Consider the following 23,522-nt stretch of genomic DNA (forward strand, 5'->3'; position numbering starts at 1 on the left):
GCTGCGCAAGTCTAATTTGGAGAAAATGGTGGCTGACTGCAATGGGGCGAAGGCGGAGTCCAGCAAGGGTAGCGGGTATCTATTCTTAATTGTTATCTCGTTTAATCCCCGATAGTCTACGCAGGGTCGCAGGGTCTTGTCCTTCTTCCCTACGAAGAAAAAACCCGCCCCTAACGGTGAACGCGATGGTCTAATAAGACCTGCGGCGAGCGAGCTGTTGATGTACTCCGTCAATGCCTCGCGCTCGGGTTGGGACACCTGATACAGCCGCGAGGTCGGCAACGGGGCGCCCGCCTGCAGGTCTATAGCACAATCGTAGGGGCGGTGTGGAGGCAAAGAGTGGGCACGATCCTCGCTGAACACCTCCTTTAGATCCCGATAGCAATCCGGCACTCCGTCAAGGCAGATCTCCTCGGGGGGCGTGACACGTTCATGCTTCCCGACGGCCGATTGAAGACAGTGCTGGTAACAATATGGGCTCCAGCTGTCTATCGCTGGGCGCGCCCAGGAAATCACGGGATTGTGTGTCTTCAGCCAGGGTAACCCGAGAACGATCGGGGCATTGCGAGACGGCATTAGGTAAAAACGGCGATGTTCGACATGGTTGCCGGACAGTAGAAGTTTCAACGGCTCCGTCCTATGCGTAACTACCGCCAGGAGGCGCCCATCAAGATCACAAACCCGCTTCCTATCTATCAACCTCTCCACGGAACAGCCCAGCTCGGATGCGAGATCGGTGTCCATTATACAGTCATCAGCCCCCGAGTCAACCAGAGCCCGAACCCGCCACGACCGGGACCCCGTTAATATCTCCCCCTCGAGTTCGAGTCTGTTGGGGTGTCCAGGCCGCGAGTCGACTCGCCTAGACTCGAAGGGGGGCGCGCGCGGTCGTGACTCACAGTACTCCTGGTGGGCAGGGGGTGACGACCCCGGATGGCTGGTTGCGGCGTGAGGAGATGGTGGAACGCCGTCAGTCGTCGCTCGGTCGCTGAAACGACGCTTTCTTTCCTCCGCACCAGCGTCCCTGCCTCCCAGCTGCACCTGTTCCTCCGTGGGTGTTCGTCGGAACTGGGACCGATCACCTCCACGCTCCCGGCTTCGCTCCCTCAGGCGATTGTCCATGAGGAGGGAGAGGTCGATTAATTCCTCCAGGTTGGTGCTGTGGTCGCGGGTCGCCAGCTCGTCCTTGAGTTGAGGGTTTAGCCCGCGGCGAAACAGGCCACACAGCGCCCGATCATCGTATCCACTCTGGGCGGCCAGGATCCGGAACTCGATGGAGTAATCCGCTACCGATCGCTCTCCCTGGCGGAGGGCGAGTAGCCGGCCCTCTGCCTCTCTGCCTCGCACGGGATGATGGAACACCCGGCGGAACGCAGCTACGAAGTCGGGGAACGAGGTACGGAGATTCGGCTTGGCGTCACTGGTCGCAATCGCCCACGATGCCGCCGGACCTGTTAACAGACTCATGACATAAGCCACCTTGGCGGCGTCATTAGCATAGGCAGAAGGCTGTAGGTCGAATATGAGAGAGCACAGGTGGAGGAAGTGTCCACACTGCCCGTGCTCGCCCCCGTAGCGAGGGGGGTGTGGAAGCGATGGCTCCCTCGTCATAACGGGATATGAGGAGGGCGCTTCGGGAATAATAGAATGAACCCCGGGGGGAGATGGTCTCCGCTCTTCCACCCGGACCAACCGAGGTTCTAAATCATCGGACCGATGAGCCAGCATGGAGACCGCGCCACGGAGTTCCCTAATGGCTTGGCCCTGCTGACTCATCTGTTGCTCTTGTCGGGAAAGAGCGGAAAAAATCTTTTCGATGTCTGCGGGATCCATGGTGGCCGGAGAATTCTGTCACGATCTGCCCGAAGCGATAATGATCGCTCCGTGCAGAACGAAAAAATAAAGGATTGGATCCCCGGAAAACAGACAACGAAAGAACCTTCTCAAAGCAAAGAGTGTCTTTAATGACAAAAACAGAAAGAGCCCGACAGGGAAAAAACGGAAACACAAAACGCTGGTCAAATAAGGACCAGGGAAGAAATAAGGAAACAACTGAAAACGCTCGCTGAAAAACAAAGTGCGAGGAGCTACTGATTAGGCAATATCTAAGTATTCAATTTAGTGACTAACGCGAATGGCAAGAGTCAAGGCCGCAAGGCAAGAAGGCAACGAGTAATATACAAATAGAGGAATTAGCACGAGAGATCAATGGCACGGTGAGGAATTCTCCGGCAGTGGGAGAACTGCCGGAGTCTCATTAATATAGGAGGGTAATCAGCCCGAAATTACGGACAGGTGCACAAATGGCGGGGGAGAAAACCCGCCACCTGCTGGCGGACACGCGACGTGACAGTTTCCAGTATCCATCCAGTTCCTGGAGGACATGCTGATTCAAACGCATTGGACTGGTCGAAAATGGCGATAACCGCCACTGATGACGATATTTCCCGCTGTGTTCAAGTGTGCCAAAAGCTTTTCATGTGACCTAGTGCCACTCACAAGCGTCGGCGCTAATGTTATCTTGCAGCGTCCCGCTGTACGCAAAAGGAGAGCCTAGCGGTGCCGCGTTGCTGTCTTCTCCTCAAGTCGCTGTTCTATTGTGTCACAGTTAGGAGAACATAAATTACTCGGCTGATGTGTGAACGGCCAATAATGCGCCGCCATTAAACATCCGCCCCACTCACCATAAAATGTCCGACGACTCAAAATAGGTACTCATCATGTGGTGATGATGTTTTGGAAGAGTCTTCGCTACAAGTGCCGTAGACCAAGAGCCAGATAGGCTTGCTGTTATGCTTAGCTGCGGCAAGTGACATATTTGTCAACATTTCCCCTCACCGATTAGATGACCAAATGCTCTTTCAGAAAAAATGCTCTTGGAATTGCTATTTAGAATTCAAATATTCTTCTGGCGAATCAGTCGTCTTTTGAGGTGGTTCAAGATGCCATTTTTTTGCAAGTGCATGTTTTTCCTGATGATATTTGGAGTCCCTGACACGAGGCCCCAAAATCTTCTCGGCACCTCATATACTGAAAAAAACAATGGTGTGTTAAATTTTTACTCAGTTATATTTGCTCAATTTTGCGATTCCTTTTTTCTTGGGTGCTTGTTTTTTAATTTTTTAATTTTGATTTGATTTTTGATTTGCATCTGTTTTGTTTGGTGTTTTTTTTTTTTCCCCTTTCCCTACCCAGCATTTTTCCTTTCTGAATTCTGATTGTAATTTCCCCATCGCGGGACAAATAAAGGATATCTTAATCTTTTTTTTGTCTCTTGTAATGTGTTTTTGTGATTTTTTTCTTTTTCTTCTGATGATCTTGTTACAACGCAACCTAAATCGTATCCTATTATGGTCAAAAGAGACGGCCATGTGGTGCAACTGCAATCGCCCCACGTACATTTTTGGAACAAACTGAGCCTCTCAAAATGACTTGAAACCTACTGCAGCGCATCTCCCTTAGTCTGAACTCTCCCACCTGTTCAGTCACGAGTACCAGATGACGCTTTAGTGTCGCTGTTTTTGTTTCTTTGAAAGCTTTTCAGCAAAGCACTTGGAAGTAAACGGGGGATACTTACAATTGATTATCGTCGTGGGAAGTTGGATGAGATGGATTTATCCAGAAAATGAAAGTAGGAGACATCACTTTGCATAATTCATGTCAAGGTCTACTTCTATATGGAGGCGTTGTTTTGCATTTCCACACGTCTTTCAAAGAAAGCCGTGGAAAGACGCGTGAGATTATACGACGACGATACGTAAAGGCAATCAGGTTATGCCTCATGTCATCTGAGCAGCTGTCTACATGTGCCGCATGAGACAAAACACTATTTGCATGGGATTAGTATCGCAATGAAGCGATGCGTGATATTATCTCTCCAGTCCGGAAATTTTATTGAATGAATCGGCATTGGTTTTGCCAGACTATATGGCTGGAAAGCAACCAAAACAGCTCTTCCCGCACCAAAAACGTTCTTCGGGAGACTCATCGTCCCATTAGTTATCGGCCACCCAGTCGCCAGCGTCCACACTTTTTTTGCCAACTTTCAGCGAATTAAAGCAACTCCATTTCTTTTCAAATTCTCTTCTAACCAAATGACTCTTTGACAAAGGCAGCACGGCGAGACTCAATCGGCGAATAGTTAGAAATTCCACCTGGTTTTTCCAAAAGGGTGTCGCGGGTCACCGGACTGATGTTTTTAAAACGAACTCAAAAAGTACGTTGCACTGACCCAAGTGACCTTGGGGGGGGGAAAAAAAGGTCCGTCATGTCATGTCAAATGAGGACAAGATCCGGTTAGACAATTTGCTATGCCGTCTGTATGTTTTGTACATAACAAGCTACCACACAATCATGTCATGCAGAGTGCAGAGGAAAATCGAAAAGTCGGGGGGGGGGGGCATAAGAAGATGTAATGAATATCAATGATGTCACTCTATGTTGAATGGCAGAGTGTTTATGATGCATGCGAGTGGTTTTATTTTAGATTTGTTCTTGATTTTACCGCTTAGTGCTTTCTACCGCCTTTATTACCGATTCGTCTTACTGTTTATTGTGTATGTTAAATCGCTCCATGTACAGCACTTTGTATGCAGCGACGGCTGTTTGAAAGTGCTCGAGAAATACTATTGACTTGACTTGAGCGTGTGTTTGTGTACAGTATGTTGACAGACTCAAATACATCAAAAATTCAATGATGTCTGTTTTTTTACTTGTGTGGAAAACCAATCCTGCCCTTTCTGTCACAGGCTAGGATGCTCCAAGATCCTGCCAAATCCCCGGCGAACAGGAAAATAGGACCGTATTTCGGGCTTTGTTTCAAAGGCCAGCATATCCTTGCGTCAATATCAAAAGTTATCGATTGTTTATTACCTTACAATTTTTTTTCCCACTGGACAACCTGAAACGCATATTCGTTATGTAAGCAACACGCAAGAGCAAGAGAGCTGAATGCAAGCTCACCGCTTGGCACGCGGTACATCTTGACTCGTCACCTTGATTTTTAAACATTTTAGTGGCATTAAATTAAATGTGACCTCCACCATTTGGCACACAGTCGGTCACTCTCACTGCTACTTACGACATAGCCGTGACCGTAACAATTTAGTGAAATGAAAATGATGCATAATGGTACAGTGCTAGTAAATGTCACGTTTAAGGGTCTTGGTTGTAAGGAGACGGACTAATAAAGTAAAGCATACAGCATATAAAATCCAATGTGCCATCTGTCAAAAAGCTTGGGAAGCGGCATGAGCGAGTCTGCTGTCCCATCAGTTCAGAACACAGAACGCCCAAAACAGGAAAAATCATTTTTATTCCCAGCTAAGACTTCTTAATCAGCTACTTTAAATGGTCAAGTATTGCAGCGACAATTACATTTAAGACTCGTGGTTAGTTTAGACGGGCTGTGCTGTGATTTTTTTTGTTTTGTTTTGTTTTGTTTTGTTTCAAGGACCTGAGTGACATGTGGTAATCAATGCAAAAAGAAACAAAATAAATAACAAAGCGGAGCGAGTGAATGCAATCTGTAAGTTCATTATTCGTCTGAGCACATTTCCATGTGAAAGCACACTTCTCCATTTTCCCTGACAAACGTGCAAATGCAAATCAGGGGTGTAGTTTGTCGTCATTGAGAAATTGAGCGTTTTGTTCTCACGATGAGGATTTATCGACAAGTTCTCCTGGTGCCGAGGAGGCGTGGCTTCCAGACACCCAAACACTTAAACTCACGCGCAATTTTGAAGGTTTCAGAATCGATAGAAGAGACCAGGAAAAAATATTAGTATATATGTAATATATACATATGTAATATAATATATGTTTGCTGCAAGAAAAAATATTTACACTGAAAGACACTTTGAAGTCACCTAAAGTGAAAATACAGAATGTACAGTATGTTTGCAAACACTGAGAACTATGTAGTACTGAATTGAAGAGAGTTCACATCAAACTGTTTTTTTTTTTTTTTTAATTATTTGACCATCTCAGTTTTCCTGATTCCTGAGCTGTGAATAAGACACTGCCCCAGTGAGTGACGCATTTGGGTGTGCAGTATGACAACGTCAGTGTTTTGGAGATGCTGCTGTCACTTACATTTGATTCAGTGCGGCCAGTGGCCGTCTGCTTTCTGGGAGGACCTGTGAAACTTCCGAAGACAACGTATGCACGAGTTGTCAGCGCAGACTCCGTAATAAGAAATTATGAGCGAGGCGAAAGGTGTTATTGTCAACGGATTTGGACAAAGCGTCCGCTAAATGATGTGATGAAAAGAAATGGCCGCCGAAGCCTCATTTTGCATGAGCTAGCAAATGTGACTTGTGTATTCATCTTCGTGAAGGCGGCGTGCCAAAGCAAAAAAAGTACAAAACCCTAAAAAAAAACTGTGACAGAAATAGCTGAGCTCTAATTGTAAGTTGGGTTGCGCGCTCGATTCGATTCCACAGACATTCAGTCACAATAAGATAGGAAAACGTGTGACGGTGCTCCGGGGCAAAGTCACAGGCGGTGGCGGGCAGCCAGCACACAGGGGAAGAGAGAGAAAGTTCATTATACGGAAAATAAGGAATCATTGACAGAGCACGGTTACCGTGGTCGGGGGCAATCTGACAAACATATTGACTTTGGCACACATGAAGCTGCATGCTATATACCGGCGTAACCGCTCCCGCTTTACGCTCTGCACATTATTCCGTAAATATGTAAAAATAAGATCTCTCCACTGAGTGTTATTATTTTCCAAACGGTTACAAAAGCAGAGCTGCCGGAACAACACCACGACCTATTGTTCTGTCTTCCATGCAAATGATTTTTTAATGGCAATCTGTGTCTTGACTTTGAATACTATTTAATATAATGGTGTCCTCCAAGGTTCACATCTCAGCCCACTGCTTTTTGTTTGTATTGTACGACTTTATTGATATTCTATTACTGCTTAATCTGTTCAGGGTTGTGAAGATCAGCTGCAGCCTATCCCGGCAGACCTTGGGCAAAAATGAGGCGGTACACTCTGGATTGGTTGCCAGTGAATCACGGGGAACACATGGAGACAGACAAATATTCACCTTCACTCTGTCAGCGAGTTAGACGTTATATCTGTCGGTTTTAAGAATTGATTTATCTTGAATATGTGCAGAATGCTTCTCGATGCGGGAGACCCAATTTGATTTGATCAATTTTGCATTTAAAAAAAAATATATAACTGGATTGTCTTAGTTTTATCTTCTAATTTATTGTCAGTATCTGCCTCTATGTAACTTGCTAAATTGGATAGCGTTGATTTATTTGGTTATCATTGTATATTTATTGCATTGTTCATTTTATAGCAATTCGGTGTCTGCCGCTGCGCGGATGATAAACGGCGCTGGATTTTTCACTTCATCTAATTTGTGTTTGAAGTTCATTGGTATTCACTGCCGCACTACGAATTATATGGAGTGTTACTACTGATTTATTTTGTAATGTTTGTGTTAGGGCGCCACGGCGGTCGACTGGTTAGCACGTCCGTCAATGTATCACTTCCACAATACTCCACTGAGATTGGTTACATCTTTGCTCTTAGAGCTTGGGCGTCATCTTTTGAAAGAATAGAGAAAAGCAAAGAGGAGGATAAGTTCCAAAGAAACAAAGTGAACTTGTGTGTACCGACTCGCGACTAATTCACTCAAGTAGACGTGATTTATGAGTCAATGTTTTATTTTGACTGGTCGAGCCAGATAAGGCTCTTCTCGTACGATGAGCACTGTGACTGTCATTTGCCGCCTTCAATGTGCTGTTAGCGATTTTGAACTCCCGGCGCATTGCTCCCCGGTGTGCGGCGTCAGTCCCTGCGAGGGCTCGTCGGGTCTACACAGCCAGTCAATTAAGTTGCGTCGGTCGCAGTACGGCGGCGTCGGTGCCGCCGATGCACACACCGCGGCGCCGCATGGCAAATATGAGGGCGCAAGACTGTAGGCGAGGCTTCATTTCCATAAACAGTCTCTCCTGCAAAAGTGCTTTTGGAGTGTGCAGAGCGATGAGGCAGCTGCTGCTTGTGATGTGGAAACCCGAATTGAGGAAACTGCACTTTCCCCCTCTCATCTATTGCTCACTGCATTATATAACTAAAGGTCTGATATCCTCTGTTCTGGTATGGAGGTGAGAGAAGAGGAGAATACGGTAGCATTTTGATGCAGTATTTGTGTATTCTAAATGGGGCAGATGGGATTATTTTGCAACTGGGAGGGGTTGCTAACTCAATGCATAGTTTTTCCAAAGGGGTTAGGTAAGTGTCTTTCTATATGCATGTGTGTGTGTGTTTGTGTATAAAATGTCTTCCTATTCATTGAAGTGCATGTCTCTAATTTCCTGAGGCTAAGTTCATTTGCAAAGAAGTCGTTTCTGTTTTTGCGTTCAACCAATTGGTCGACTTTTGACTCATAAGATTTATCGCTGAAAAATTCTGAGCATTTTCCATTCCACCGCTCCTGCTTTTATTGCTATTCAGCTTTAGAAATATCTGCTGGCACTCACAATCGGTTGGACCCCGGCTAAGATTTTCTTTCAAAAGCGACCTCTTCTTCCGATGGGTGTTTTTGTATGTTTGTATTTATTCATTGGGGCCATCTCTCCAAATCCTTTTGTGCGTCCAGTGAAGATCACAGTGACATAAAACTCTTTCAGAAAAGTCGTAGAGTTTTCACACTTTCAGTCTGTGTGTTGGATAATGTGACGATAATAATGACAGTCGGACGCGGTTACAAAATCACTTCAGAATCAAACCCGCAACACGCAAGGCCACATTTACACAACGTTCTCTGCGGCCGTAGAGCCCGCCAAACGTACTGTAGCACATGGCGGCATTTTCGATCACGGAAGCCGAGACACACCATGAGGGGGAGGGGCTGCTGAGTCCCAGATGCTCATATATCTGATACGTTTACCACATAAGCCAGTACGTTCCCTCCCATCATGGATGTTATCAAAACATACGGGGAAATATTTTACATTGTGGAAAAAATCCTGATCTCTTTTTGCTCCCAATCCTTTGCAAGTGTTACAAATTGCTGAAGGAGTTGCCCGACGGCGAGAGATTGCGAAACTGACCTGAAAAACTCAGACAAGAAACCCTGAATGACCGCCACTCAACAAAACCAAGATTGCCATTTAAATCGTCCCGTTTCACTTTTTTTTTTTTTAAATGTGCTGCCGGTTTCAGATCTCTGCTTCAATGGGAGACGGAATCAAAACTACTGATAAGTGAGCGCAGCGAAAAGATTGACCGCGAGCAGCTGAAAATTAATCTCCAAAGCCGGCTATAAACAGCAGACAGGTGATTTCATATCAAGTTTAGTCATAATTACACACACAAAAAAAAAAGTTCAACAGACAGCGGGGAAAAGATAAAAATATATCAAATCATCACGTAAGAAATGCTATTAAAGCCTCGGCGAGACACACGGGCCCACTTTCATCCTTCGCCGTACTTTTTGGCTGACATTCTTCATGTCACAGATGCCCTTCAGTTAGTCTCTTGAAAGTTTAATTAAATTTAAGAAAGAAAAAAAAAACCTTAAAAAAAAACGCTCAACCTCCTCGAGAGGTTGAAGCTATTCCGTTACAAGCGCAAAATGATAAGACGGTCTGATAAGTTTTGTCAAACTTGTGAAAAGACAGACTATTTTTGTGGCTAGCGCTAAGTGCAGGAGGGAAAAAAAAAACGAGGTATCGAGCGAAGGTAAATGGTCAAAGGACTTTTATCTGCTTTTCCTCTGTGGCCTTCCTTGATGGGGAGGAGGGACCCGGTTGGGGAAGCAAGCGATGAAGACATCCGAAAGGGGAGCTCGGGAGCGTTTGGGGAGGGGGCGTTGATGTGCTACGAGAACGCTAGCTTCCACTTCACAGTGTACAGAGAACAAAGAAGGAGACATCAGGGGGGCCGTTGTGTTCCATATCAGACATCCACGTCTCAGGATGATCGAGGGAACCATGAAAGGAATCATGAAAGACAAGACAAGGTTATTTTAAAGTGATGCGTTAAAAGACTCTGGGAACACTTTGAACATGTAGTCTTCTGTGTTTCTTTGACCAAAAACAAAAGAAAAAAAAAAAAGAAAGTGCTGATTTGCTCAAAGTTTTCCCGGTTAGGTCCAACAAGTTTGCGCTAAAGACAACCTTGGTCGTTTCTTTTGGCAGAACGACAGCATGGGAGGACTGAAAACTACCTAGCGATAGCCTGACTTTGCGGTAGTGTCCGAACCGTAACAGGCAGAACTGTTTCTGTGTGAAAGTGAGTGAAATTCAACACCTGGCACTCAATTCTCCTGCGTTTCTGTGCTAAAAGCAACCGTCTGACAAGAACACCAGATGCTGGCAGCCAAGCTGTCTGAAATGTGAAATGTTTGTCAATGTTTTTGCGTCTTTTGAATCTGGAAACTGGAGATTTAAGCTGAAGTTTGGAGTTCATAGTTTTGAAAGATTTGAATGTAGTCTCAGTTCCCTAGTTAGTCCCTCACTCAAATGAAACGTGCGCTGGAAGAAACGCAAACCGTCAACAAGGTGGTCTTCGGGCACAGTTCCTTGCCTTCCTCCAGTTGGAATAATGGGGAGTGAGATGGCAGGTCCCTATATACGATGTCTAAAGGTATCAATGTTTACCTTACAGTAGTATAAACCTCATTGGAGACGACGACACGAAGCCACACTGCAAAAACGACAAAAGCCGAGTTCCATCCATCCAGCCATTTTCTGAACCGCTTAATCCTCACTAGGGTCGCGGGGGGTTGCTGGAGCCTATCCCAGCCGTCTTCGGGCAGTAGGCGGAGGACACCCTGAACCAGTTGCCAGACAATCGCAGGGCACACAGAGACGAACAACCATCCATGCTCACATTCACACCTAGGGACAATTTTTAGAGCGTCCAATCAGCCTACCATGCATGATTTTGGAATGTGGGAGGAAACCGGAGCACCCGGAGAAAACCCACGCAGGCCCGGGGAGAACATGCAAACTCCACACAGGGAGGCCGGAGCTCGAATCGAACCCGGTACCTCTGCACTGTGAAGCCGACGTGCTAACCACTGGACTACCGGGCCGCCCCAAAAGCCGAGTTATGAAGTGTAAAAAACCTCATGGTGTGCACTCCGTCATCCCCTGCTAACTACGAATGGGCGAGAGATGACACGTTCTTGACACAAAGCTCCAGCACCGCTGTCTCTGTCACACTCTCCAGGCCGAGGAAACATACTGCGGCCGTGCTGCCCTACAGGTGTTTCATAAATATCTCTCAACGTCACAAGCAGTCACTGCAGTTTGTCCGTTGCAACGGCTCACACTCACTCTTCCAAACTCTTGAAGATAAATGCCATCGAGTAGCAGGTTCAAATGAGAGGCAGAGCGATATCTGTCCGGAAGAGTCAGGAAGACAAATCACGAGAAGACGTGGCAAGAGACAGCTAAATTAGCTACGCTCGGAAAAGCGAAGCGACTCAAAACCCAGGCAGTAATCTCCCATCGGACGTTTACCAGCATTTTGTTAAATTCAACATCTGTTATGACGCTTTAATATAGAGAATGTCTTCTAACAGTCTTTTTGTTTTTTACATTTTAATTCAAGTATAACGCGTCAAAGGTTGCTTCTAAATTCAAACAAATCCGTGTCCTGAAACAGGGATTCAGAAATTAGGTTTGAGCGATTCCACTGCACTGCACATCCTCAATTTCAAGGTCGCATCGATGTAAAGGTCGATGTAGCATCTGGCTCAGATATGTAAAGGCCTTTTTTATTCTTTTATTTATTTTAATGATTTTATTCGGGGGGGGGGGGGGTTGCAATTAAGACCAGTTTAGAAGAAGCTTATAAGAGCTTGCTAGTACACTTCGTATGAACTCATATAGAAAACCGTATTTCCCGTACTTTGGAGTATAACGCACACCTTCAATAAATGGCCTATTTAAAAACCGTTTTCATATTTCGGGCGCACCGCGTTATAAGGCGCATAGAATAGAAGCGACAACAGTGGCTGCGGTTGCATCATGCATCCACTAGATGGAGATACGCCAAAGGGAATACAATACAATTCAATGCAGCTTTATTGGAAAAAGAGCATTCACAACCGCTGCAGCTTTCACAAAAGCGTTTTACAGAATATTTAAAATACTCCATGCAAGAAATCAGAATATTTCTCCATATAGAAGGTACATTGGATTATAACACGCTCTGTCGGCTTTTGAGAAAATTGAATGGCTTTCGGTGTGCCTTATAGTGCGGAAAATACGGTAAAACCACTGTCAAACAATTTTGGTGAGAACATTTAACAAGGGCCACGTAGGCTAATGTTGACCAATGTACAACTCTGCGGATTCAAATGGAGGACTCTCCCTCGAAGAAAAGCAGCAGAATAGAAGCTGATGAGGATGACGCAAGCGCCCGCCGCTCGTTGCCTGTCCACTATGCTGAAATGCGTAAGCGGACTGACTCAAAAGGCAGCCGCCATGGTGGAGCTCATGGATGCCTCACTAATGGCTTCAAGGCGCCATCCACAGTGTCACGAAATGACACTCGCTCAATTTTGACAAAACGACACAAAAGAGGTTGCGCCGATCAAGCTTTCGGTTCTTGTTTTGTTGAATAATAAAAGAAGAACAATCAGGACTGCAAAATCTGACAAAGTCTTGATCAGAGAGAAAGATGCCCAGGCTACCAGCTCAGCGTCTGATGGGAAAATCCTTCAGGAAGCTTTTGAGCTGTTTATTTTCTGCCTCACTCATCACCCCAGGGTTTAGCTCAAAGACAAACATTTAATAATTCATCTGCTCATTCTTGCGTCCCCCCCCTGCACGGGGCTCTGAGCCAGCAGTTTTATTGGTACCGTCACTTTAGCCAGTCGTTTAAACGGAATGTCAAGATCTGGAATGAAACAGCGTGGCGGATGTTTCTTCTTTGAAAATAAATACTGTAAATAGTCAACAACCAAACAAGCGGTGGGGGGTGTTGATAGTATAGAGACAAATGGTTGCCGGAGGACAAGAGAACATTCAAATTAGGGCACATCGCTTGAAGCTGCATCATCTTGTTGTAAAGTGTCACGCCTTTACCTTCTGCGTGCGGCGTACAAAGTCAACAGCGCGATTCAATGCTACCGGAACCCTTTGAGAAAAAGTTAAGAAATAGGCTAAGTGACACGTTTATCACAAATCATATCAGGAAAGCCCTGAACAAGAAGCTGGACTGGGAAAAAGGCGTAAAAAAATATATAAAATCAGGCCACAGTCTTTGGATCGATAGCGGCCGCCATGCTCACGTTCCTTCCCCGGCAATCCATCAAAGCGCGGCCGCAGCCTCTTCTGCATCCGAGCTAGCTCCGGCGCCATTAATCCCGCCGATTTATAGACAAGCAGAGAAATATTCGCAGCGCTTAATTAAAGTTGAGCATCAATTATTCAAGCCAATCCTGCTTTTATGCTATGAGCAGGTAATTAGCCTCTCCACGCCGTAGCGCTGATAAATGGCAAAGGATTCTCTTTCCTATGCGTTTGTGAACAGATTTTCCCAAAGAGACCAAACGCAGCGGTCAGCGGACAACACAAGACCCCCTCGGGTTCTCAAGGTCAAATCGAGAGCGAGGAGGCAAATGACAAATGACCTTTCATTGTCAGCTTTGCAATGTAGCGTAGGAATCACTTTGGGTAATAACGAATAATGACCCAATCTCCAACGCTGGCAAAAGACATATTGATTCCTCTCAGCCTCAAAGCCTGAAATTATGACCTTAGCTTCATCAAGATGGATACGTCTCTGTCCGCACAATAGAATATCTATTTTATATGATTGGTGATGGGTCAGAACTCTCACCCCGACGTAATTGAATCACAATAGACTGAAATGCCACATTAATGTCCTTTTGTAACGTCAATCGTACGAAAATTAAGACTGCGTGGGCGAGGGTTGCTGCATACAATGAGGATGGAACCTTACAGTAATGACAGAGTCCAAATTTTAACACCTGTTCCATTAGACTGCCATGCTTGGTTTTGGAAGGTGGGAGGAAACCGGACTACCCGGAGAAAACCCACGCAGGAATGGGTGAACCTGCAAACTCCAGACAGGAAAGTCCGAAGCTGGAGTCGAACCTTCCTGCATCTCTGCATTGTAAGGCAGACTAATAATTAACTAACCATTTGAATTTTTTTTTAAACACAAACCTGGATTTTGAGTTCCTGGATTCTTAAAAAAAACATGAAAGAACGCTTTTGGCATTGAATGAGTGTTCAGTAAAGCAAAACAAAAGGCTTTACCCTTTCTGAGACAGCGGTCACGACAGTGGACAGATATTCAAAAGATACTTTTTCTTCTACATTGATGACCCCCCCCACCGAAAATCCCTACAAATCCGGATGGAAGTTATCATAAATCGTGCATGAAAGGATTAAGTTACCATTATGTATTAGCTTAGCCTCACCTAAAGTTAGCCACTTAAAGCTAGCCACTCACAAAATATTGCAAATATCTCATTTACCGTCATGCAGAGGGGGAGAGGGGGGCAGAACTCTTCTGGTCACCCAACTGCATCACTCGGCAGAGGTTTTAGCCACGCCCCCAAAAATGGCAAATCAGTTCAATGCTGTACCTCGACAATTCCGTACAAGTTTGCCGTGCACACATTTTCAACAATTATCTTGTTCAAGGTAGTTATCAATAAATCCGTACATTCACTTCACATCATTTGTTTCAACCAGCTAGGATGTGACTCAGAGCCTGTGAAATAAATCTCGCTTTAAAAAAAAGTGTTTTCTCTATTGCACTGGCAGATGGCAATATATTGCAAACAAGTGACTTCATTTGCATGCCAACTGAGACTCTCCAGGCGCGCCTGTTTGGCGCCCACCGGCGTTTGGATGTTAGCGTTGATCAAACTCTGATCAAAGGAGTCAGGGGAGGGGTAAAACATGCTCGTTGAACCCAATCACTGCCATCAAGCGTGATGTTTGTCATAAAACAAAAAAAAATGATTGAGAACGGCGGCTAAATTTTGCAGTGCTTCCTCGCCATCGCGCCTGTTGGGTTCTAGAAGAATCTAAGGGCTTGATCTTTGCAATGAATGACTTGCCGTGGTCCATTTGTATTCGTGCGCCGTAGTAGCGAGAAATAGCCGGCGGTACTTATGGGCGTACAGTGCATTGTAGAGAAATGATGTTCACGATTAGGTCACTGGAACAAAAAAAATATACAATACAATCTTAATTACTTTACATTTCAAGGTCTGTATATTATTGCACTGCAGTAGTCATAGTTACGGCGTAAGGTGCAAACTTGCAGGACGGTGAGGTGACTTATTTGATTTCATTTAAGGCGGAGAAGGCGTCGGTGGAGTCAAGCTCGGAAAAATGAAGCAAGGGTCTCTGTAGGCAATGAAGGACTGCGGGAGAAAGGGGGCAACAGTTCAGGGTTTAGCCTTTTAAAATTGGATGCCTGCAATTCTTGGCAGGGGGATTCATTAAAAAGATAATTCTTATTTATGAAGCCCTTTAAAAAATTCACATACTCTCTGTGTACTGCTTGATATTAATTAAACCTCATTTCTTTCCCTCTCCCTCGCTCTTTCTGCTTCCTTGCTTGCCTCCGCTCCTCGACTTCCTATTGAACTTGACGCACTAATAGGTTATGAATAATTCTGTTTCAGTTTAGACGGCAATTAGCCACCATGCCAGAGGCCATTCGTCTTCGTCTCCAACGGAGAGGTAATGTAGGAACCCGGTCCAGTCGGGCGATGCTCCGGTCGTCCCGGCGACTGCATCGTTCAATTCTTTACGCCCCAGCGAGGAGAGACTTGCAACTTTGACAAGGAGAGCAGACATCCAACTTGGGTTCGGTAGGCACAAGCTCAAGCTAGCGTTAGCGTTAGTTTAGCTCAAGGCTGGGAATGAAACAATGTCGTGAAAACATTTGAGAGATATGTGAATAGAGCCAGCAGGATTGTTTTGGCTCGTTCGAATCACCCGGTCTTGAAATCAAAACGGAGAGAAAACATGACACTCAAGACAGATTGCCACCTAGCTTAACACGTGCATTGTTTTACACATAGGAACAGCTCATATCAATAAGATCTGGACACGGAATGGCCCGGTGTAAAATAAACCACGCTATTTACAAGTCCAAAAATGGATGCCATCCCTGCAAAAATTTACAAGTAATGTTTTAAACTATAAATATACCAGAAACTCTGATCCCAGAACCCGACAAAAAAAGGAGGGTAGTAACTCACCCATGACGGTGAGGAAGACATTCCCCGACGCCAGCACGACCTTCTCCCTCGTTGCCCGGTCGTAGATGCCCACGTGGCATTCGTACGGTCCATTGTCCGAGATCCGAACCTCCGGGAGCCTGGGAAAACATAGCGAGTGAGGCGAATCGAGGCAAAGCACAACAGAGACAAAGGTAAAAATACAATCCACAGTCCACGAAAATATGACAATGAAGCCTTTTTCGGACAATGATGTCCCTCTAGGTACGTTGTCACGAGGTTCGACTGTACTGTTAGTGGGATGCAAAACGGAAATCCGGACGGGGGCATATCCGATTCCACGAATGGCCCCAAATTTCCGATTATTAGGTGCAGGGTGTCATCAAACTTAGTTGATCAATGAGAGCAATCTATTGCCCTTTCGATCTCGGCTGAAGCTTAGTGGGACCCCCTGATCAGCTCACACGACTTGGTCTCCAACCTACATCAGTTTCTACCATCCTTCCATTGGTCCGTTCCCTAACCTTCTAAATTCCTCCATTAGCAAACCAACGCCTCAATCTTTCCATGCTAAGATAACAAAAGTGAAATAGTCGTCGCCATCGTCAAAAGAAGACTTGCCAAAAGCAAATACGTATTGAAATGATGAACAAATGTTTGAAAAAGCTAAGTATATATATATTTTTTAAAGTGCGCGCACCTCGAGACAAGAAAGGAGATTGTATGAAGCTCTTCCTCGGGGGGATAAGCGTAAAATAATCTCTTTCTTTTTTTTCCCTCTCTCGCCACAGTATAAAATGATGAGCATAGCACTGTGAGCCTCCCCGGCGGGGAGCTAATTGGCTTTGTCTTGGCTGGCTCCATCCTAGTAAACGCTGATATAGCCCGTTGCTTTTGTTTCTACACACTAAGCCCAAGCTGGTCTCCACAGTCCCGCGCGACTGCAGAGGCATTCGCGGATTCAAATGGAGACAAGAGAGAAAGAGAGACGGAGAACATCAAGGGGGAGGATATGCGCCGTCTGCCAGAAGGAGGCCGGAAAGGACACTCCAACTACAGTGAATTCAGACACACCCGACCAGTGTTTGTCGGTGAGAATCAATACTGACGCTCTTGAGAAATATTGCACGATTGTTCTATTATCTTTTCAGTACTGTATATGATTTTTGGGAGTGAGGATGAGACTCCCTGTCTTCTGGACGTTCAGATTTAACTGCGCTAGGAAGTGAATTAGCCGAACGCGGTTGGTGTCAGCACACACAAAGTTAGGACTGGGGTTTCAAGAGAGTCCAAGCCTGACCATTGACCCCCCCAAACCGTACTCTGAGACAGCAACCAAGCTGCCCTTTACCTCACCTTCGGAAGCCTCATCTGAGGACCAACTAAAAAGTGTCCCCTAACCCGAAACCTACATTTATCCTCATTCCCACTCCAAAGACTTACGACTAATTCTTAACTCAGAGACTTCAAGAGTCCTAACCCACAACTTTATCCCAAAGACAGAACTCGGTGAACGCTCCAAGAACCCACCCCCTCACTTGTTAAGGTTTATTAACCCCCCCAAAATCCAAAGACAAACCAACTCAGAGACAGTTACAAGTGTACCCTAACCCCAGCTGTCAGACTCTAATCTCAGAAACAGCGACAAGAGTTCCAATGAATCGCTTTCTATCCATCCACGGGTGGTTTGAATCTGTAATAGAAACAATTCACAGCGGTCCTGAAACCTATCCGTTCGCCTGTCCATCTCCTTACACCACTTATCTTGTCTGGGACCAAAAAAGAGGCCAAAGTGCATCCCAACTCCCGGCGGTTTATGCTGAAGTGATCGCCTGTCCGTCACATGACACGCGGTGTTCACTGAAACAAACTTACAGGGTGTGTTTTGGGGCTTTGGAGGCAGAGTCGGTTCCCAAAATAGAAAAAAGCCATGCGGATATTGCACTTCAGGTGAAGAAGGCAAAGAGAGTGAATGAGTTTGCAGTGTTTGGACAGGATGGATACGGCGAGCCAGAGACAAATGATGCTCATTGTGAGGATAGCTTTTGCCAAAGCACACACTCAACCGGATAACAGACGGAGTCGCTTCAACTCGTCAATCTCAATGAGCCCATATTTGGGTTTGTCTCGGTGCAAAGAGTGAATCAACACACATTTTTTTTTTCTGAGGGAAGCGTGGCCAGAACACGGCAGAGGGGGGGATGGATTGTCGCCCGGCGGTTGTTATCGGAAAGCTCTTTTCCTGTTTCGGAGGCCTGTCCCCACGACGCCCTTGGCCGCTTCCTAATGCCGGCATGTGGGACCGACTCGATGGAGCGTGAAAGAAAGCCGCTCCTTCGCTCAATCCCTCCGTCAAAATAAAAAGCACGCCGTCAGAAATTCCTTCTGGCCGAAAGCTTTATGGCCGACAAAAGGTCAAAGTAGCCTAAGCAGGTTAGCTTAAGCATGCAAAGAGAAGGTGTGTAATCGCTCGTGTATCCTGCAAGGAAAACAAAAACCAAAAAAAAACCACGCAAAACAAAAACGATGAGGAGAATAGCGAGCACTGAGGCATGTGTGATTGGTTTTACTTAGATTAGACTAAGCGCCGATGAAGCTTGTCTCTCCGTTCCTTCCCCGCAAAGCCGCGGCTCTCTTGTTTGCTAGCCTAAGCGGCACATTCACAGATTCAAATCCTGCTATGAATGCAAGGGACCGTGCTCGGTGATAAAACAGAGGGGGAATTATTGGAAAGAGAGGTGGGGGTGGGGTGCGGGGGTGCGGTGGGGGGGGGGGGTTGATCATAATACAGACTTTCCAGTGATTCCTTTGCCTTGTGAATCCTAATTCAATCCCGCTGCTCACATACACGTTTACACAATGGGAATGAATGTGGAGATGGTACGTAAAAAAAAAAAAAACTCTTATAAGGGCACCGATCGCACTCATTGCCGACCCAATTCAGTCTTTTGAGTGGTCTCTGAATCTTGTGAAACGTTGTCAGTCACAGCCCAAGTCCTGTTCCGAATGAAAGTACGCATAAACCGCGTAAAAAGTGTGTTAGGGTTAAGGTCAGGTTAAAGCGGGGGTCGCTCTGGAGCCGCATGGAGGCTCTTTAGCGCCACCCTAGTGGCTCCCTGGAGCTTTTTCAAAAATGTTTGAAAATGGAAAAAGATGGTGGGGGGGGAAATATATTTTTGGTTGGACACAAACATTCTTAACGTATTCCAACGCTGTAAAAATGTGTCGGTGCCTCATAAATTATAATTCAATCAAACAGCACACATGCATGTATCACAACAATCACAACAAATTGGGAGAATCAGTTTAATGACCCCCCCATAGGGGAGGCATGGCGACGAAGACGTCTGCACATCTGCCTCAGTGTCTTGAGCCCTGCGGTTAAAATCCGGCTTTTTTTTTTCCTCTTGCTTGCGGGTTTTTTTTTCTTTGTTCCTTTCTCATGGTACCATGGACGCTTTCCTAAATCATCTTCTTCCTGTACTCTCAGAGGCGTGAACGTGAGAAAGTGGATGGACGAGCGCACGGTGGACTTTCATTTCAAATAGACAAGAAGTGTACCTGACATCTGCTCCGGCTAAACATTCATGCGGTCCACTGCAACTCATCTCCTGGCGAGGTGAAATCATTTTTCCAAAGTGCATGTGAAGTTTCCTGGTTGGCTACAACTTGTTGTATTTTATCACCGAGTTTATTTGTAACGAGGAGAGAGAATGACGCACACCTGCGGCGATAAACAAACACAAATGGCGAAGAGCCGTTTTCAAATTGCCACTTTGGCGTGTAAAACCAAACACGTAAAAGCTGCGGAAGCGATGCCCCGTCGCGCCGATACGAGCCACGCGGTATTCCTGCGTCATGATCTGAGGTTGAGCACGAGAGGTTCTCCACACTTTGAGTGTCATCAGCTCCTCGCGAGCGCCGTCACGTTTGTTCGCGAGGCCTTGCCACTTCAACAGAGAGAAACAAATCAACGGCTGCTTTGAAAGATTTTGTGGAGTGGCCTGTCGGAGCAAACCTGTGTCACGTTTGATCACCGTCGAGTGGCCACAACGTCCTCCATTGCTATTTTTTTTCTCAATCAGGAAAAAAAAAGCTAATCTGGAGGAAGCGCTTTGCTTTATGAAACATTGAGATTGATTTCCAATCTGCAGGCACGGCTTAATCAAAAGCAACATTTTGAGTGGTGATGATGTTCATGAATTTGTATGTTGTGAAAGCACTCACCCGTGTACGAATAATTTGGTCTCAAGAAAGAAATACAAGCTCACCGAGAGTCAGTGGAGCTCCAGACTCACAACGAGGCGCTCTTAAGTGAGATTCTGCCCCATCCACCCGCTGGCTGACTTGAAACCGGATTTTTCTCCACGTCACGCGCCCAATCGCGGCCGAAAAAAAAGTCTCTCTAAAGCGTCCACGCCGGCCGACCATTCAAAGCAGGGGTCTCAAATTCCGGTCCTTGAGGTCCCCGTTCCCCCGCACGCTCGATGCTCAAGTGTGTCACTGGGCGCCGTGTAAGAAAAAGAAAATCAGGATAGCTGCAAAACACTTTAAGGTGCGTCCTGGATCCTGATTAGTCAGAAAAGCAAATCTCTGAATTGACTTTTACGACGGTTTTAAAAAAATTTAACAATCCCATTCCCTGTTTTGTTTGTTTTCCTCCAAGTTATACAAATTTTTTTTTCGTGAAATACCCATTGCCGATGCTAAACTAAGCCCCGGTTCTGTGTATGAAAGGGTCAAAAAACATTTTATAACAGCAATTAACCAGCATTTTAGAGTGGCCAGCAGTTAAAGGGGCCGAATATTTTTTCTTATAATCATCAGTACTTGTGTACAAGACGCTACGGAAGGAGATTGTCCCGAGCTGACCACGCAGGCCAACCGCGCTGATCAAAATGTGAGTAAAGGTCAGCGTGGCCTAGTTTCTATCTGCATGTTCATTTTTTAAATCCGACTTTTTTTCCAGTTTGTCGTGAATGTGTGTGTGTGTGTGTGTGTGTGTTCCCGCTGTAATGATGCTACCCTCCCAAAGGGATAGTAGGCTTGTCCAGATAAATCATCCTCAGTTGGGCAGCCGCACCAAACAAGAGTAGGGGGGGGGGGGGGGGAGTAGGGTGTACAAAGCCAGATAAACAGAAGCAATGCACGACGAAAGCGACGTGAACACCAGCCGTGACGGGAGATGGAAAACACAATAAATGACTGGTATTGTTCCAAAAGCGTGCCGGATTCAAACAAAACCATCGGTTCAGACGTACGGTCCGAGCTTCCTTCGCCTTGTTGAACCGATTTGGTCCCAAGGTGGGAGCCCAAAGCAGCTGGAACTCAAGTCTAGCAAAGACATTCAGGCAGATGAAGCCGAGACAATCCCGAAAGATGTTTCAAGGAGGTCACTCCCACCTTGTCTTCCTCTAACTCGCACCGACTCTCAGCGAAATCTCTTCATAAGTATGCAGGGCGGATCTTAACACGGATTTAAGTATCACGAAAGGAACACGGGGGCCAGATGTTTGCTAATTCATGAAGACTGAACCCTCTATCCTGAACAGAGTGGCTAATTAGTGTTTACCCAAGCCGATCAGGACCAGGACCTGGTCCTGATCGGACGTGAAATACCTTTCTTATGTGGCTCATTCTCGCTTTTTTTTAATGCAAATTTATTCACTGGAGTCCACAGAATGCAGCCTCACATCAGGTGGGTTGAAAGTCGGTGGAAGTCAAACTGACCGAGCGCATCGCAATGAACAAGACTTCAAAATGCGCATTTGTGACAGCAAAATGTGTATCCGACCGTACCTTGGCTTCCTTTGCGTTTAAATCAGGGGTGTCCAAACTTTTTTTTTTTTCCGCGTCCATCAAAATGGAAGGATGAAAGGGCCACTTTATTTAAAAACGCAAAAGTCGGTTTGTTTTGTCGATTTCGTTTCATCAGCTTTCTGTTAAAGTTGTTGAGACAAATAGCTGAGCGTTATTGCAAGTTGTCCAGAAGAGCTGTCACGTTTAGGTTTTGCGGTCTGGCCAGCAGGTGGCATGAGCGGACTTTCTGGCACACCAGCTGCCAATCTGTAATCATTAGACTCAGCATTTAAGGACTCCTCCGCCATTCACCTGTTGTGGGAGTATTGTTCTATGGCATTGCTGTCTTTGCTGTTCTTTGATTTATTGGCTTTTGACCTCGTCGTGATTTCGCGTTATACTTCTCGGTACCTGCGGACGTTGTATCGGTCTGTCGTGGTGAAGAAGGAGCTGAGCCAAAGGGCGAAGCTCTCAATTTACCGGTCGATCTACGTCCCAACCCTCACCTATGGTCACGAGCTATGGGTCGTGACCGAAAGAACGAGATCCCGGATACAAGCGGCTGAAATGAGTTTTCTCCGCAGGGTGTCCGGGCTCTCCCTTAGAGATAAGGTGAGAAGCTCGGTCATCCGGGAGGGGCTCAGAGTCGAGCCGCTTCTCCTCCACATCGAGAGGAGCCAGATGAGGTGGCTTGGGCATCTGATTCGGATGCCTCCTGAGCGCCTCCCCGGTGAGGTGTTCCGGTCATGTCCCACCGGGAGGAGACCCCGAGGAAGACCCAGGACACGCTGGAGAGACTATGTCACCCAGCTGGCCTGGGAACGACTCGGGATCCCCCGGGGAGAGCTGGAAGAAGTAGCTAGGGAGAGGGAAGTCTGGGCTTCCCTGCTAAAGCTGTTGCCCCCGCGACCCGGCCCCGGATAAGCGGTAGATGATGGATGGATGGATGGATGGACTTCTCTGTACCCATTTTTGACTAAGTACTGTTTTGTTTTGATGATCTGGCTTTTGTGCGTGTACTCGTGTTACATTGTTTTTCGTTGGTAGTTTGCGGTCTTTATTTTTCTTCCTTGCTCTTTTGTACAAGCACTTTTTGTTACTCATTTGGATTTGCCTCCTGGTCCTTATTGTGGACCAAGCGCTTTATTTTCTCACCATCGGTGCGATTGAGAGATTAAATTGTTTTTTCCTACGGAGACCTTGTTTTTGTCTACGCTTTTTGGATCCCTACAAAAACGGTTTATCCGAGACATAACAAGAGCTCCAGCTCTGCATTTAGCGGCAGAATTATGCAGTTAGCATTTGGCTAAAGACATTAGCGGTAAAGTAAACAATATCGTCGCCTTTGCGCGCAGTTATCGGCGACGTCGTTGCGCATGAAGGATGCCCCTCAAAACGCTTGTCCCATTCGGACCAGCCTCGTTCCGCATAAAGTTTGACCTTGGTTCAGTTCAACCGCCGTTTATTTTTTTTTTCATTTTTGGTTTTCGTCTCATAAAAAAAAAG

The 23,522-nt window shown here is 46.0% G+C and overlaps 2 protein-coding genes and 1 long non-coding RNA gene across 3 annotated transcripts in view; 2 read left to right on the forward strand and 1 right to left on the reverse strand.

Annotated features, from left to right (window-relative positions):
* The window catches only part of LOC127608118 (uncharacterized), a 321,393-nt gene extending 297,889 nt beyond the window's left edge, over positions 1–23,504 (forward strand). The window contains exon 2 of the long non-coding RNA XR_007964185.1: positions 22,556–23,504. This is a non-coding gene — a long non-coding RNA (uncharacterized LOC127608118). The remainder of the gene's footprint in view (positions 1–22,555) is intronic.
* The window catches only part of tbc1d20 (TBC1 domain family, member 20), a 198,365-nt gene that overhangs the window by 114,218 nt on the left and 60,625 nt on the right, over positions 1–23,522 (forward strand). The gene's annotated exons all lie outside the window — the stretch shown is intronic.
* igsf21a (immunoglobin superfamily, member 21a) overlaps positions 1–23,522 on the reverse strand; it is a 157,261-nt gene that overhangs the window by 44,576 nt on the left and 89,163 nt on the right. Inside the window, exon 4 of the mRNA XM_052076992.1 lies at positions 16,239–16,357. Within this exon, the coding sequence (XP_051932952.1) occupies positions 16,239–16,357 (119 nt within the window). The remainder of the gene's footprint in view (positions 1–16,238; positions 16,358–23,522) is intronic.

The sequence above is a fragment of the Hippocampus zosterae genome, chromosome 9 (genome assembly GCF_025434085.1).
Source record: "Hippocampus zosterae strain Florida chromosome 9, ASM2543408v3, whole genome shotgun sequence".
In the NCBI taxonomy this organism is placed as follows: domain Eukaryota; kingdom Metazoa; phylum Chordata; class Actinopteri; order Syngnathiformes; family Syngnathidae; genus Hippocampus; species Hippocampus zosterae.